This window comes from Onychomys torridus, chromosome 9, assembly GCF_903995425.1.
Source record: "Onychomys torridus chromosome 9, mOncTor1.1, whole genome shotgun sequence".
Taxonomy (NCBI): Eukaryota; Metazoa; Chordata; class Mammalia; order Rodentia; family Cricetidae; genus Onychomys; species Onychomys torridus.
Window position 1 is genome coordinate 55954413 of NC_050451.1, and position 16516 is coordinate 55970928.

Sequence of the window (16516 nt, forward strand, 5' to 3'; positions counted from 1 at the left end):
TAGAGTGATCAACGTATAAAAATATGGGCAAAAACAACAGAGTTTTAAAAACACCCTTTGCACAATTAGCTAAGTGTTTCAGTCTTTCATATATAATGGCCAACTCATTAAGCTTTAATGACCTGGTTAAAACCAACATCCAATTAGGGATGGCAAATCAACACAGCTCAACTTGAACTTCTTGGAATGACCAACAGCTTTCCAGGACAGTACCTTTCCCAAACTCCAGACATCACTAACAAAGGGCACAGAGCTGATTTTGTTCTTTCTTGTCTTCCCAGCTACACCCTGCATCAAAGCCATCAGCCCAAGTGAGGGCTGGACCACAGGAGGAGCCATGGTCATCATCATTGGTGACAACTTTTTTGATGGTCTCCAAGTTGTATTTGGTACCATGCTTGTATGGAGTGAGGTAGGTCAAAGCCATTTGCTTCCATGATCTCCTTTGGCTCCATGATTCTTTTGGTCTGGGAGAACTAGCAATTCCTAGCACAGCAGCCCCATGAACACTCAGTCTGTGTACCTACTATGAGCAAGACACCCAAGGCATCAAGACATGGAAGTTGTAACATTTGAGGAATTTGAATTACTTAAAATGATAAATATCCATTGCAGTATTATATAAGATGGTTAAAAAATTAGTCTAAATATTGGCTCATAGGAGAGTGATGGAGAAAAAAGTTAAGTATCTTTCCACCATTGAAAATTATGTTTTGGAAAATTTCTAATACCAGAGAAGAGCATGTTTATTCTATGATGCTGAGTGGGAAAAAGTCAGAGTAACAGTGGATATGTATAATCTAATTCTGTGACACACAGCCATTGAAATGTCTGGGCAACACACCAGATCTTAATATTGGTTGTCTCTGCATTATATAATTTTAAATTTCCTTGCATAGTTCTGTAAATTCCAAATATTCTAAATTGGATATGTTTGACTTACAATTTATAATCAGCAAAACCAACTAAGCACATTACCAAAAGAAAAGTATTGGTGATGAGTTGGGCTTGGCAATCACCAAACTAATATATGAGGCCATAAGCAGCGGCCTCTCTGGTGGTTTGTTTAGTGACTGTCTTTCCTTGTCTCTTCACTTCTCAGCTTATAACTCCTCATGCCATCCGAGTACAGACCCCTCCCCGGCACATCCCTGGAGTTGTGGAGGTGACACTATCTTATAAATCCAAACAATTCTGCAAAGGAGCCCCAGGCAGGTTCATTTACACAGGTAAGAAAGAAAACGATTTCTAAGACAGCTGGTTCCTAGCTCATCTTTGCTCTAGTTACCAGTATCTCTGTAATCAGCCCAGTTATTCTAGATCTTTCTGGTACTGAAGGAAGAAAGGACTGAGTGACAGACATCAAATGGGAACATTCAGACTCAATTCTAAATTTGAACGTTACCCGAGAGGCTTCTTCTGTATGGTCTGATTGATGGCCATGGCAGCTCACTTTGGGAAACACGCCCTTAGAAACGAATCTCTTTACAACCACGATGGGGCAGCCTTTCATATGAGCAATCAGATAAACATAATCAAAGCTGTTGGCTGTGAGTTCTCTTGACAGTGATTCAAGAACATTACCCAGTAGAGTGGTGCAAAGTATTTTCAAACCTTACAAAAGTAAAATCCACCCAACCATCCATTTTTCACTGAACATCCTCTGAATTGTTGACTCCAAATCAATCAGTTGAATGACTGATAGGACGCATGGGACACTGGTCCTTCCCTGTCTGGAGGTTTAGAAGCTTTTGGAGGAAGCAGTTGGTTGACTTCCCAGTGCAGGCAGAGACTTTCTAAATTCAAAATACCAAGAGTCCAAGGGAAGAAGTGTGAGCTTCAGGAAGAGAGCTCGGTGTGAGCTTGTGTCACGAGATTCAGAACATCCACCTGTGCTCAGTGTGGACAGCAAGTCATGGGAAAGAAAAGCTGTTGCTATAGCTCCCAGCAGGGTACAGTTCACCCATTGGTCTACGCCTTTTGCGGACCGACCTAACTCTAGCTGTGAGATATGAGAATAAAAGAGGGAAGTAACGTGCCGCTAGGAAGTGGACATTCTGGGGTCCATGGCAGATGGCAAAGATGATGAATGGTGTGATTGCAGTCAGGTGTGAAGAAGAGTAGAAGAAAGAGGAGCCTCAGGGGGGTCAGCAGGAGGCCACTCTGACGAAGACAGGTTGAGCTCAGAACCATGTCACAGGAAGGGACAACCCCCAGACCCGCACCCCCACCCTTACCTCTGCCTGCCTCTGTGATCCATTCATATGGCTTTCCTACTCCCCCATAGCCCCACAGAGCTGGCAGGTCACTGGTGTTTCCTGGGACTGTACCTGGAAGTCTGTGACACTGTTGGAGTGATGGGGGTGTGCCCAGCAAAGAACACAGCAGGATGATGAGCCAGAAATGAACCAGAGCCCAGTGCCACTGGGCAGGAGTAAGAAGACTAGAGTATTAGGATGGAGTCCTGGGGTGGGGAGCAGAGGGGAATGAGGAAGGCAGGCAGGATGTGGGGAATATGGAAGATGCTGAGCTAAGGTATATCTAGTCAAGAGTAGGAACTGCAGGGATGGGTGTTGCCATGGATGGAAGGAATCTATTGCTCCACAATGGAAAGAAGCTGGAGAAGGCCCCTTGGGATTCTAACAAGGACAGCTGAGAACAGTGAGGAGGAGTCAAGAAGGAGGAATTGGGGGAGGAGGAGCCTGGGAGTATGGATTGTTTCTGGGGTCTGGTGAAGAAGACTCTAACTCCAGGATGCTTAACACATACTTGGCATCTGCAGTGTGTGGTCCAAGTTCCCCTGGGGCTGGATGACGGGTCTAGACTTGGGAGATGCAGGTGTGGACTCTAACAAGTACTTTGCAGCCAGCCTTCAACTCTCTACTGAAGTTGGGAATGGTCTCAGTCTCATGGCACTGTAGACATTTAGAGCCAGATGGGATGTATATGTGTGAGTGTCTGTGTGTTCACACACCTCCTCTGAAAGCTGGGGCTTTGACTCCTAGCTTCATTTAATGTCCAAAACCCACCTTGGCTCTCAATGATGTCAAATCTCTTCACCTCTGACTCTGTATAGTCACTGAATAAAAATATGTTCAAAATTATGTTCAAGAATCAAAACCAGTAACATCAGGATACCTCAACATCCTATACCTTCCTAGAGAAGAAGATGGATATCCTGGATCCCAATAATTAAGTCTCATAAAATATGTAAAAGCAAAAGGGGTTGCTGGAATATCTATCAGGGAGGGACTAACTTGGGGGAAATCTAGAAAGGCTTCCCGGAGGAGGGAATGATAGAGGGGCATTTGAAAGCAGTAGTTTCCCAGCTGAAGATGTATAGTTCTTGGAAACAAACACAGTGCCTAGTGGAAGAGAAACCCACGAAATCGCTGATGTGTGGTATACCCAAGTGTCAATGTCAGCAAAGATCTCTCCTCCTGGTTTACTAAGATGTGATTGTACCATGTATTGTTTTTCGTTCGCTGATGCGTTACTGACATTGCCATGATTTTTGTATGTATTGAGAATGCATGATGCTTAACTGCATATACATTGAGCATGCATACCATGCTCAACACTGGTACTTGGGACATAGCAGATGTGCAGGCTCTCACCTTTCAAAACACTAAGATGTGAAGGTGAGCTGTACATGCTGTAGAGGCAGCATGTTGGGACCCACGACTTGACTTGCCTGCTAAAGACTTTTCTCTGTCTTATAAAGTAGGGTAGGTATGCCACAGGGCTGAGGAGAGAACCCAGGAACAGTGTGCTAGGAGGCTAGGGCACCATGGTAAAAGGTTGAACTGGCTCTCCAAGTGATTCAAAACAAAGGTGGGCTTGCGGTCCTTCCTGATTTTCATGGTGCAGACACTCTTTCCACCATGATTCCAAGCCATTGTGTGACACTGGAGGTTCCTGGAAATTCAGTCACCTGCTCTTGCAAGCTAGAAAGCCAGGTCTTTGTAACAACTTGGGGTGGAGTGTGTAGACAATAAGCAGTATATTAGATACACATTGTGTCATCAATATTCCTTTTATTCTCACATTGGTGTTATTGTGGCCTCTGGCATGAACAAGGAATGGCAAGTGTGATGAATACAAGTGTGTGAGATGCTGGAACTGGATGTTAGAGAAATTGAATTTTAATTGTTTTTGTTTATTTGTTTTTGAAACAAGGTTTAACTATATAGCCCAAAGTGGCCTTGAACTTGAGGTCTTCAGGCCTTAGCCTCCCAAGTGCTGAGATAAATTGAGTATTCTCAAACTTAAGTGTTGAGGAGAACTTAGAATAAGCCAAACAGAAGGCCTACAACAGGAAGGGCTCTGGGGTGGGAAGGGCAAGCTTTATATTTGATTGACCCCATGAACAAGACAGAAGGCTTGAATGTAGGACAGTCTCGGGACAAGCTGAGGAGGTAGAGACTAGGTCACCCAGGAGTATTGGTGAAATTATTAAGGCCACTCCACGTAGTCAAAAGAGAGGTTTATTTTGTGGGGTAACTTACAAATGAAGGGATAGGTTGCAGGGTCTGGCAAAGGTATAGCGCAGTCCGGCGGTGTTCTCTGGAGAACTCTGCCCGGTCTACCTCCAGTGTCCAGGGTCCCTGAACCAAGAGAGACCTCCTCCCGATCCTGGGTCTTCTGCTTCCTCCTCCGCCCCACCTTGTAGGTGTGACCATTACCGAAGCCTCAATGGGGGTTGGAACTTCCAGGCCAATGCTGGGATGGCTACCCACTACACAGGAGTATTTTCTCAGCTCATCAAATACTATTGGGAATACTGTCGTGATCAGGTTTGCCTTTTCAAAGGCAATATTGGGTCTGGGGGCTGGCTCAGTCAGCACAGTGCTTGTCATATAAACATGAGGACCTGACATTGAAGCATAGAATACATATTAAAAAGAATCTAGTCATGGTAGTATGGGAAATCAGACAAGAGGACGTCTGGGGCTCATTGGCCATCCAGTCCGGTCTAATTGCTAAGTTCCATGTTTATCAAGAGACTTTGTCTCCAAAAAGGAAGCAATTGAAGAAGACACTAAGTGTAGACCTTTGGCCTCCACACAGGCATACAGATGAACAGACATGCAGTCACATATGTGAGCATACACACACACACACACACACACACACACACACACACACACACACACACACACACACATACTCACTCACACACACGGTCTTTCTGGCTGTGGTGCAGAGAATGGCTTAGAAGGCAGTGTGGGTTCTGAGGGTCAAGTGGAGGCTACAGTGGTGGCTCAGACTGGCAATGACAGCCGCTTGGACTCCAGTGCTGGTGGTGGGGACAGGCAGAAGTGAATAGAATTTAGGAAGTAGTATTGACGGGACTTGATGATTGATTGGATGGGGTGACGGTTGGAGAGCAGAGGGATGGAGACAGTGCTCAGGTTTCAGGTTTGAAAAATTGGGTGGGTCGAGTTAGAAAGTGATGTTTTTTAAGGTATAAAGTGCTAGGGGAGTTCACAAGGAGGACAAAATACTTCCAGCTGGCTGAGAGGTGGGAAGATTTAATATTGTAAAGATGTCGATTAATGAATACATTTAGCACAATGCCAATCAAAATACTAACAAAATGTTTGGGGAAAACTGTACAAAGTTCATCTGGAAAGGTGCTAAACTAGAATCTCCAAGTTTGAAAAATGAAAGGGTTCTACCCCTTCAGACACTAAAACTGTTTTAAGGTTTAATAATGAAAGAAGATAGGGTTGTGCAGGAGTGTATGGAAATGCCCAGTGGCAGCAGAAGAAAATCTGAAAGGAAACTCTTTCTGCACACGTCCAGTGTGCCAATACTTAAGTACCAGCATGCTGGGGAGCTTTCTCATGGCAATGTGGAAAAGACAGAAGGTTTACACAACATGATAGGCCAACTGGTTAAAAAGATTCAGGAAGGAAGACTCATATTTCAGGGTGGACATTGTCAACTGGAAATATTTTCACATTAACTATTGTTCATTAAAATGTAGATATGTCAAAAGATTATACAACTAGCCATAATTATTATCTTGAACCTTGCTCATTTGAACTCTAAAAAGAGACCACTGAGAGAAAATAAAAAGAAAATGGGACAATATAAAAAGTAAAATTTGGACCATCAAAATGTCAAGCATTAAAAACAGCACCAGGAGCATCTTTAGTTCTGAAAAACATACTATCTTAGGTACAAGAAGATTCATCTGTTTATTGAGCAGAAGAATTTATGCCTCCTATTGCCAAGTGCTCTTTTATTGCATTGTGGATAAAGAAGCGAACATTAGACAGCTTACATATTAAGAGATGAAGACAGAGACCAAGGAGGAAGGAGACAAACAGGATCAGAAGTAATTCGTGGATGTGACTGGCAGGGTTATGCACACATGCAATCCCAGCTCTTGGAAGAGAGGCAGCAAGATTATGAGTTCAAAGTTATTCTCAGCTACATAATGGGTTTGAGGCCAGCCTTAGCTACAGGAAGCTATAGGAAGCTTCATGATCAGGAAGGGAGGAAGAAAGCAAGGAATGAAGGAATCAATGAATTTATTTAAATCTACTTATAATCATAGAAATGCAAATAAGAGCAAGAAGAGCGCTGTAGATTTTTTGCATATCTAGGTGGCAAAGATTAATATTTTGAGCAAATGAAAGTATACAGGTGGGGACTTTTCTCCTACAGGGCAGCAGGGAGCTGGATGGTTAGAGATGCATTCCTGGCTCCTTCTAGCCCTGATGAATGTGCTTGCCTCATGATCTAATGGCTCCACTCTCAGAAATGTCTACTTAGAAAATAATTGAATTTGCTCTGGGCTCTTCAAATGGAGTTCTATCTATAATAGTAAAAAATTAAAAATGGCATTGGTGTCCAGTGAGGGATTCATTAAATCAACATGGGACATGTTTATACATTTTAAACATCAAAAATAATACTGTTGATAAAAGCTTATTTACATGAAAGACACATGTGATTTAAGTTTTTAAAACACGTGTGCATGTGCATAGCCTGCTAGGCATGGTGGGGCAAGCCTGTAATCCCACCATTGGGAAGTGGAGGCGGGAGGGTCAGGAGCTCAAGGGCAACCTCAGGTACATAGTAATTTGAGGCCATCCTTGAATACATTAAAAAAAAAAACCAACCGGGTGGTGGTGGTGCACGCCTTTAATCCCAGCACTCGGGAGGCAGAGCCAGGCAGATCTCTGTGAGTTCGAGGCCAGCCTGGTCTACAGAGCGAGATCCAGGACAGGCTCCAAAACTACACAGAGAAACCCTGTCTCAGAAAAAACACAAACACAAATGACAACAGCAACAAAACCAACAAAAAAATCCCCCACCCTTCCAAATCATAATTGAAAAGGTTTGTACTGAGCATAGCAGCACACACTTTTCACCCCAGCACTTAGGAAGTGGAGGCAGATGCATCATAAGTTCTGGGCCAGCCTAAGCTACTCTATTTGCACAGCATAATAAACTTTTGACAGATATCAGAATAGTTGTACCAATATACAAGTAAGCAATTGTGGTTTTAGGTACTGGTATTTTTAATTTTTTTTTTCATGTTGATTAATGTTTCTCTTTGTGATTTTGACAAAAAAAAATTGCAAGATCAAAACCTCCATGTCATAAATGTTTAAATATGGAAAGCATATGTTACTAAACTTGACTCTTAGGGGACAAAGATGGTCTTTGTGGCCAAAGGTCAGGGGCTCTCTTTGCTTTTGAGAGGGAGGGGCCTCAAGAGGCAGGCAGAGTGAGAAGGATTGGGACTCTGCAGCCGATGCTTTTATAGGAGAGAAGAAGCTAGAGCTACAAACACTGTCTAGGAGAGTTCGGGACTGTGACATTCTTCCACCTTGAGGTCATTGAGCCAAATGCAACTCTTCCTGGTGACCAAGAGAAAACAGTGTCATCCACAGAGGAGTCCAGGCCCCAGGAAAGGGGTTTGTGTCCTTTGTTTTCCTTGCTAAATGAAAGTACCGTTGTGAAAGCCAATTTTGTTTCGGTGAATGGCTGGAAGGGCAATGACTTCCATAGTAGACAGAAGAAGACAGTTCTCCACCAGACCTGGGTCCTTACTCCAGCCAGCCCACGGAAGTGGGGCTACTTTTACTATGGAGAGACAGATAGAGGCCTCTTGGATTTCCAGCTGGCCTGGCCTCCCACAGCTGGGGTGGGGACTGTGAGCTGTGTTCTCTAAGCACCTCCCATTTTCAGTTCCACATGCGGGGCTTCCCTGTGGGATGGTATTCACAACTGCTGTAGGTCCAAACAAGGTACTTAATTCTCATAGTGACACATGAAAAGTCACCCAGGTCTCAGAGCAAAAGATAATTTGAAACCTGGACAGCTGTGCTGGACCAGGTGGGAGAGCTGTGCTGGACCAGGTGGGAGAGCTGAGCTGGACTGGGTGGGAGAGCTGAGCTGGACCGGGTGGGAGAGCTGTGCTGGACCGGGTGGGATGGGTCTAGAAGGAGAAACACTTGGTCAGTCAGCGAGGCTTCTCTTGGGGACTGCTGTGGCGTGTCTTTTTCTTGTCCTTCTGTTAAGCCCCCAGTGTCCCTGAGCCTCAGTTTCTTTATCTATAAGGCTCGGATACCAGTTATATGATTATCCATGAGTGGCTCCCAAATTGAACGGATCATAAGAACCATCAAATCACACTTTTGGAGGATTTCAGCACCTGCATTTCAATAAAGAAATGAATTTAGGAGACCTGGGTTCTGCTCAGGCAGCTGCCCCAGAGACTTTGTGACTCGGAGAAATGGGAGGGCTCTTAGGAGACTGGGAGCCGGTCCCCATGGACACAATAGTGAGGTCTACTCTCAGATGGAACTTGATGCAAAAAGGAGGCAGGAAGGGAGACCAGTAAATATCTCCTCCTTTGAAACACCCCCTCCCACCCATACAGCTCTGTGGTCCACAGTCCAGCTGCAGATGATTCAAGGAAGCATCACCATGATGGAGCTTAACCCATCAAATATACCTGTTACCATTAAGTAGAATGCGGCAATCAGTCCCCCACGGCTGCCGTTGCCAAGGACGACACTAGTGACATCAGGGCTCAGAGAAACAACAGTTTCTCCCCACATGCGACTTTGCAGCTTTGTTTTCCGTCAGCCACGGTTTGCTAACCTGCAACTTGCTGCTTTGGAGCTCAGCGTCACATGGGACTCAACTCATCAGAAGAGTCCAATTGCCTCTGTCTGGTTTTGAAACCCAGAGGCGGTATGCCAGCTGAGGCTGAGCTGGGAGGAGGCTCCCTCCTCTGCTCTTCGGGAAGACTTTTCTGCAGACAACTGGCAATGAGAAAGGTCATCTCGGTACCGGCGGGACGCGGTGGTTGACTGGGCAGAGTTCTCAGCTGTCTTTCCTCGATGTGGCAGCAAGCTTATGAGGAAAAGCTGTCCTGAGCATGGCGTGTGTGTGTGTGTGTGTGTGTGTGTGTGTGTGTGTGTGTGTGTGTGAAACTGCTGTCCTCTGACTGTAATCTCGTGTTATCTGCAGATCAGCATGTGTGAGCTGACAGCAGGTTGTTGAAGACTGGGGATAGATGAGCCCCACTTTTTACTGCTGTTCCTATGGTTCTTTGTCGAATCCAGGCTACCCGCTGTGTGTGTGTGTGTGTGTGTGTGTGTGTGTGTGTGTGTGTGTGTGTATGATGTATCTGTGCATGGCTGTGCTTGCCCAGGAGGGTGTGTGTAGGCCATTAGTTGATCCTCCATCACTTTGCTAACTTATTTTCCTAGACAGGCTCTCTCACTGATCCAGGGCTTCCCGAGTCAGCTGTCTTGGCTGGCATAGCAGCCCCTGGGATCCACTATTCTAACCTCAGGTCTAGGGTTACAAGAGCACACCACCCTGCCTGCCTTTCTATGTGGGTTCCAGGGACCTGCACTCAGACCCTCATGCTTGTGCGGAGTTCACGTCCCCCACTGAGTCACGCCCCAGCCCCAGGCTGTGCATTTGATGGCAAGTTAAGTCTCTGATAAATTCTATCGTAAGACAAAACTCGTAAGAAAAAAGGAGCTGTTGTAATATAGTAATTACGCTTGTCGTCTCTTGAGCTCACAGGGCCGGACTCTTCTTGTGGCCTCTAATAACCACCACCTCTCCCTGTGATGACAGTTTTATTAGTGCCTCAGCTTCCTAGGTGAGAAACCCTTTGCACAGACAAATTAAGTCACCTGCCCATGGTTGCCAAGTAGGTTCCGTCCAAGCTAATTGTAAAGCTCAGTCCTCATCCTGACGGTGTTTGGTCTTGCGGGACGGTGCCACCTGCGTCTGAGGCTCAGGGCAGCCTGGAGGGTTGCTGCCGGATAAGCAGAGTGACCAAGATGGGAGGCAGGCATCGTCATCCATAATGAAAAACAGTATATCACTGTGTATATGTTGTGTATGTGTTGTGTGTGTGTTGCGTGTGTATGTTGTGTGAGTTGTGTGCATATGTGTTGTATGTGCGTAGTATATGTGTTGCTTGTGTTTGGTGTGTATGTGTTGTGTGTATTGTGTGTTGCATGGGTGGTGTGTATATTGTGTGGTATGTGTATGTGTGGTGTGTGTGTATGTGTGTGCTGTGTGTATTGTGTGTGTGGTGTGTGTATTATGTGTGCAGTGTGGTGTGTGTGTGTGTGTGATTGTGTGGTGTACGTGTGTGTGGTGTGCAGATGCTTGCACACTATGGTGCACATATGGAGGTTAGAGGACAATGATGTGGAGTCAGCTCCCTCCTTTGAACTTTAATAGGTTCCAGGGATTACGCTCAGATCTCTAGGCTTGCCCTTGCTGACACCCTGCGACCCTTACCCCAACTTTGCAGAGAGTCTTGAAGCTATTCTTTGCACCATTTTTTCTAACCTAAAGAAAACCAGGGGGCTAGGGGACGCATCAGTCAATAGAGTGCTCACTAGGAAAGCGTGAGAACCTAAGGTTGGACCTCTAGCATCCACAGGAAAAAGCCAGGTATGCTGGTGTGCACCTGTAATCCCAGTGCTGAGGAGGTGGAGACAGGAGGGTCCCTGGACATCCATCCTAGTTGAATCAAGCTCAGGGAGAGACCCTATCTCAAAAATAAATGAATGAATGAATAAATAGATAGAAGTAGAGGAACAACTGAGGAAGACACTGAGGTCAACCTCCGGCCTTCATGTGTGTGTACACACATGTGTTCTTGCAAGCACAGAACCATATACACGCACGAGTGAGATCTGCTTACCTTAAAGGGAGGATGAAGTCATTTACGCCCGCAAAGGTAATTATGCATGGAGCTGTGAGAACATGGGCACAATCCCCATGGTAAGCATGTGGCAGGAGGGCACACTGTGGCTGTACTGAGGCCGGTGACTTCCTCAGTGCTCTTTGCCCAGCAACGGCCTTTGTGAGTCTCCTTGTCTGTAAAATATGAATTTTGTCTGAAAAACGTGCTGTGTTATGCCTTTAATCTCTCTGTTTGGATTATGTGGGATCACTGTTGTTTGGGAGACGGGGAAAGCACAGTCTGAGAACATGGCCTTGGCAGGTAGGGGTCAGTGGGAAGCAGGTGGGGTCACAGGTGGCCAGAAGCAGAAGAGACCAGAGGTCCCAGCTGGCTGGGCTGTGTGCAGACGCTGTGCAAGGTGTGCAATTAAATTTAAAAGTGACAGTGATGGTCTGGCTACTGAGGACACCATAGAAAGTCAAAGAATTTGTGTGACTTAACCCTCTGTCCCCCAAGACTTCTTATCTTTTTCTTTAGCAGAAGCTCAAAGTGTTGATTAAATACCACTGTTCACTATTTGTAAGAAACTTCCCATCAGCAGGAAGAGATGGCAGTTGGGAGGAGAGATGGGCAACCCTACCCCTCAAATCATATCCCAGACAGCCTGCTCCAAAAGGCTCTGCTGGAGGTGTGGGGTCCCCTTTCAATAAAAATGCACCAGGCAGATGTGAAACCTTGATCTCAAACGTTAATAGCTCATCCATTCTATATTTCATTTTCCCCACTATAGCATTATCATGGGGGAAAAAAAAATCCCATCAAAGAAATGAATCTGATTTCCAGCTTAAAATATCCAGTTCAGACATCCCAAACCAGCCTGAATACAATTAATCCCTGTTCAAACTGGAGACCAGCTGATCCACAGCCCTCTTGGTGGCTTGCACTTTCACAAAGTTGCCCATATCCCCAGCTCTTGTGAAAGGCAGTTGCTTCTTCAGCTTTTAGTCGAAAGAGTAATGTCCCCTCTGCCAGACCCAGAGGAGGAAGCTGTTGCTTCTCGAGAGACCGCCCAACTCCTTGATGGGTTAGTGCTCTCCACTATAACATTCCGAGTGCATGCTGCAGAGCTCACACACGCTCATAACTACTGCCTGGTGGCATTTAGGTTTACGCTTGAAATTTATCTTTAATTTTTACAGTTGTCTCCTTAACCGTGTATATTACTCCCTTCTTCAAACAATCTGTCTTGCGACTGCGGTTTCTCTTGAAACCAAAGCATAATTAAATATTAAATTAATATTTCATTTGAAATTAAATATCAAAGGCTTCCGTTTAATCTTCCTCTCGTGCATTTTCAGATCCCCTGTGTTCTTGCTCCTGTGTCCACAAAGGCAGGTGCCACCTCTGAGTAATTCGCTCTGGTTTTGTCTTTATTCCTTTTATTTTATTTTTATTTTTTTAATTGCTGCTGCTACGTGTTTGCTACATTGAGTCAAATGGACATGAGAGGAGATTTCAGTGTGTCCTTAGGGTTAAGGGCAGCACAGCTCAATAGCTTATGACTAAGGTGTCCCCAATCCTATTTCTCAGAGCATGTCACTAATTCAAATAAACGAGATCCTTAGAGTCATAAGCTGCAAGGGGTCTTTGAGGTCAAGTCCATCCACGTGTCTGCAGAGAAATCTCCCAACGTCTCTCCTGATGGAGCAGCAGAGCAAGGATGGTGTCACTGGTCATTGCTATTATCTAAAGCAGATCCTGTGATAGGGTTAGATGTGAAAAGCCCCGTCTCAGGAGCCTTAGCATTCTGGATTAACATAGCTCAAGCATCTCTACTCTAAAAAATTGAAATGAGAATATTGGTGAAATTATTAAGGCCACTCCACATAGTTAAAAGGGAGGTTTATTTTGTGGGGTAACTTACAAATGAAGGGGTAGGTTGCAGGGTCTGGGAAAGGTATAGCGCAGTCCGGAGCTGTTCTCTGGAGAACTCTGCTCAGTCTACCTCCAGTGTCCAGGGTCCCGGAACCAAGCAAGAGACCTCCTCCCGATCCTTGGTCTTCCACTTCCTCCTCTGCCCTGCCTTGTGGGCGTGACCATTACTGAAGCCTCAATGGGGGTTGGAACTTCCAGGCCAATGCTGGGATGGCTATCCACTACACGAGAAGTGCTCCAGAAATCCTAACTGCTTTGAGCATGAACACGATGCTGTAAGTGGAAATTTCCGCACCTAACATCCCATTATTGATCCCTGTCAAAATGCAGTTGTGGTAAAAATGTTGTGTGAAACCTTACCTTTGCACTGCTTGTATATAATATACATGGAATGCAAATGAAGTCCATGACATATGTAGGCCCCATCTCCAAGCTATCTAATTAGAAATATGCAAAATTTTCAAAATAAAAATTCAAAATCTGAAATACTTTCAGCCCCAAGCATTTCAGATAAAGGATACTCGACCTGTATATTTTGACTGTTGAACCTATTAGGACGTTTGACAGGCTGACATTTGTTGAGATTGGGAACAGGGAGATGGAAGGCAGATGTCACTGGAGTCAACAGGTAGGGTCAAGGGACCTTGAAGACATGGGCTGTGAAGGGAGGGTGGAAAGAGAAGTTCTAAGGTGGCATGAGGACACACACTTGTCTCTAGATATCTGAAGTCCTCCCAAAGTCGGGTTGTCACCTCTCTTCTTGCCCTGCTAACAGAGTCACTGTCTGGGACTGAATCCAAAAGCCAGGGATGCTCCGTGGGTTCTCCTTCCTTTCTGTGCATACCAAGTTGACTCATCTTCATATCCAGTGTTTATCTTGCAGCCATGACACATAGAGTCTAGCTTTCTTTGGTTTTGTGGTTTTTGGAACGAAGAGCAAGATTCCTTTTAAGTGTTTTCTTGTTTCTTGGACGGAGTTGGGATTTGGAACTGGGACTGTGGGGTCCTCTGATTCTGGGGGCTGCATGCCCTGTGCCCATGGCCTGTGAACATCTTATCCAAGGCAGGACTATTTTCTGCAGATGTAGATGTGGACACATGGCTGAGTAACTAGCTGCTGCCTTCCTATCAAGACTTCCTATAGAGGGTATGATTCTCGGATCCAAGTGCAAACACACTGCTGAGTAAAACCCAGGCCAGTGCTGTGATTTGCCAGCAACTCAGAGTAGCAGACAGACTGGCCACTCAGATCCTCCCTCATCTATCACCCTTTTCTTTCCTCAAATTCTTACAACAACTCCACAAATAACTTCCATGGTGCCATCTTTGTGGTTTGCACTCTTAGTGGTCCCGGCACAAGTGACTTCTCTTTTTAAAAGACTGCTTTTTATTTGTAATTGTGTGTATGTGAATGTCCCTATGAGTATGACACATGTATGTGGGTACCCACTGAGGCCAGGGGAAGATGCTAGATCCCCTGGAGCTAGAACTACAGGTGCTTGTGAGCTGCCTGGGGTGGGTACTGGGAACCAAACTCTGGTCCTCTGGAAGAGCAGGAAGCGTTCTTAACCACTGAGCCATCTCTCGAGCCTCAGGAACGACTTCTTGTAATGTCAGTGTTCTGTTGAGATCTTTCCAGAGCACCAACCAACAGCTCCTTTTGCATGTTCGTCAGTGCTGTTAGATTTTGGGGAAACGGAAGTAGAACAAAGGCTGGGGAAAATCTGATCTGATACTTGTCCCTCTTCCAAAGACACGAAAACAAAAATCATATATAAAATCAGTCCTTTGGGAGAACTACTACTGAGCACTAGCCAGCTTGCTGTTGGTTTATGAGTGGTTCCCACACAGATATTTTTAGTTAAATACTATTTACTGAAAAAGAAACCTTTTCACACATTTCTTAAAGTTTGTATCTCTGTGTTGGGCCCAAGATGTGTGAGGAAACTCATATATTATACTCACAGTCAAAATGAGAAATGACACTGCAGATCCAGGCTCTCGGGAGATATGTTATGAAATCTCAAGGTATTGATGAAAGTTTTTCATGGCTGATCCAAATGGGACTCTGTGGCAGTTGAATTGTGTGTTATTAAACTCCTTAAGCAAACCCGAATGATTCCCAGTGGAGGATTAAGACATTCTATGTATAGCAAAGACAGAATTCTCATGTTGGAGTCTTCTCTATTGAATTCCCCCCTGATTAGCTTCTGTAATATTTAACTTCATGCCATGCTGTAATTATTTAATAAAAGGTAAAGATAAATTATACTTCAGTGGGGATATGACCTTTTACCTTAATGTTATATTCTAAAGAAAGACATAGGTAAACAGAACCTATAGATTGATGCATATTTTTCATTTACTCTATTTTTGTCTTGCCAGCATCTCTCCATGTCCCCGTCAGCCAGAGCACTGGCAGAACTTCACAGCATCCCACACTCCATGTGGTAGGGGAGGTTGTAAATTTACAGGGATGATGACAGTTAATGACCTGCTAGGTCCTTTGAGATTGTCTTGGTGCTGGTCTTGGGCACCTCATTAGCTAATTGAGGTTTGCTTGGCTCACCTCAGATCCCCAAAGTCAGGGAACACCCAGGGAGGTGGGGAGAGAGAGTGTGAAGGGGAAGGTGGGGTTCAAGGTAGAGCCTGGGGAGTCAGTTTGGGACCAAATTAGATGCCGTCAAACTCAGCCTTGCAGTGTGGAAGTCTGAAGTGGTCCGGTGCTTTCTCTGATGGTTTGATGTCTGTAGAAAGCCCGGGTGGGTTTGATGTCATGATTTCTACTTTAAGTGTGCACTGGATTCAGTGCGACTGTGGGTCCTTATGTCTGGGTTTTCAGCCCGTTAGGGAAAACAATGAGGACAAATGTGTGATAAACTCTATTCAAGAGCCACTGTTGGGTGTGCCAATCAGAGAACCCAGCTTCTAGTGGGAAGACTGAGAAGACAGGTTAGTGGCACAGGGCCATGGTGGCCGGATGCCACACTGCTCTCCTGTGAGGAAGTGTGAGCTTGCCTCCAGCAAGTGAACATACCCGATACAGAAGGGAGGGGAAGACAGGAAGAAAGACCCCAAGTCAACCGTCTTACCCTTGCCTACCACGTGCTTTCTGTGTACCTGTGTCTCTAACTTTGCAGTCTCCTCCAAGTAAGACACTCTGCGTGGTGGCTAACAAGCAGTGCAGAGCTCACAGAAGATGAGGCCATGGCTAATTCTGAGGATTTCGTTGGGAGTATGCCCTGCAGCATTAGGCAGCTGCTGTGTTTGCTGGTTGATACCAAATGGTGCCTCCCCCCCCATCAGTGGCTAGAAAGTCAGGTGGCCCAGGCAGGCTCCACAGCCATCTGTGGTCCTTTCCTTGAAGCTGGGGATGAAGCTCAGAGTACA

At 45.3% G+C, this 16516-nt stretch overlaps 1 protein-coding gene across 1 annotated transcript in view; it reads left to right on the plus strand.

Moving 5' to 3' along the window:
* Window positions 1-16516, plus strand: part of Ebf2 (EBF transcription factor 2) — a 197322-nt gene that overhangs the window by 157396 nt on the left and 23410 nt on the right. Inside the window, exons 9-10 of the mRNA XM_036199283.1 lie at window positions 282-412; window positions 1103-1229. Coding sequence (XP_036055176.1) covers window positions 282-412; window positions 1103-1229 — 258 coding nt within the window. The remainder of the gene's footprint in view (window positions 1-281; window positions 413-1102; window positions 1230-16516) is intronic.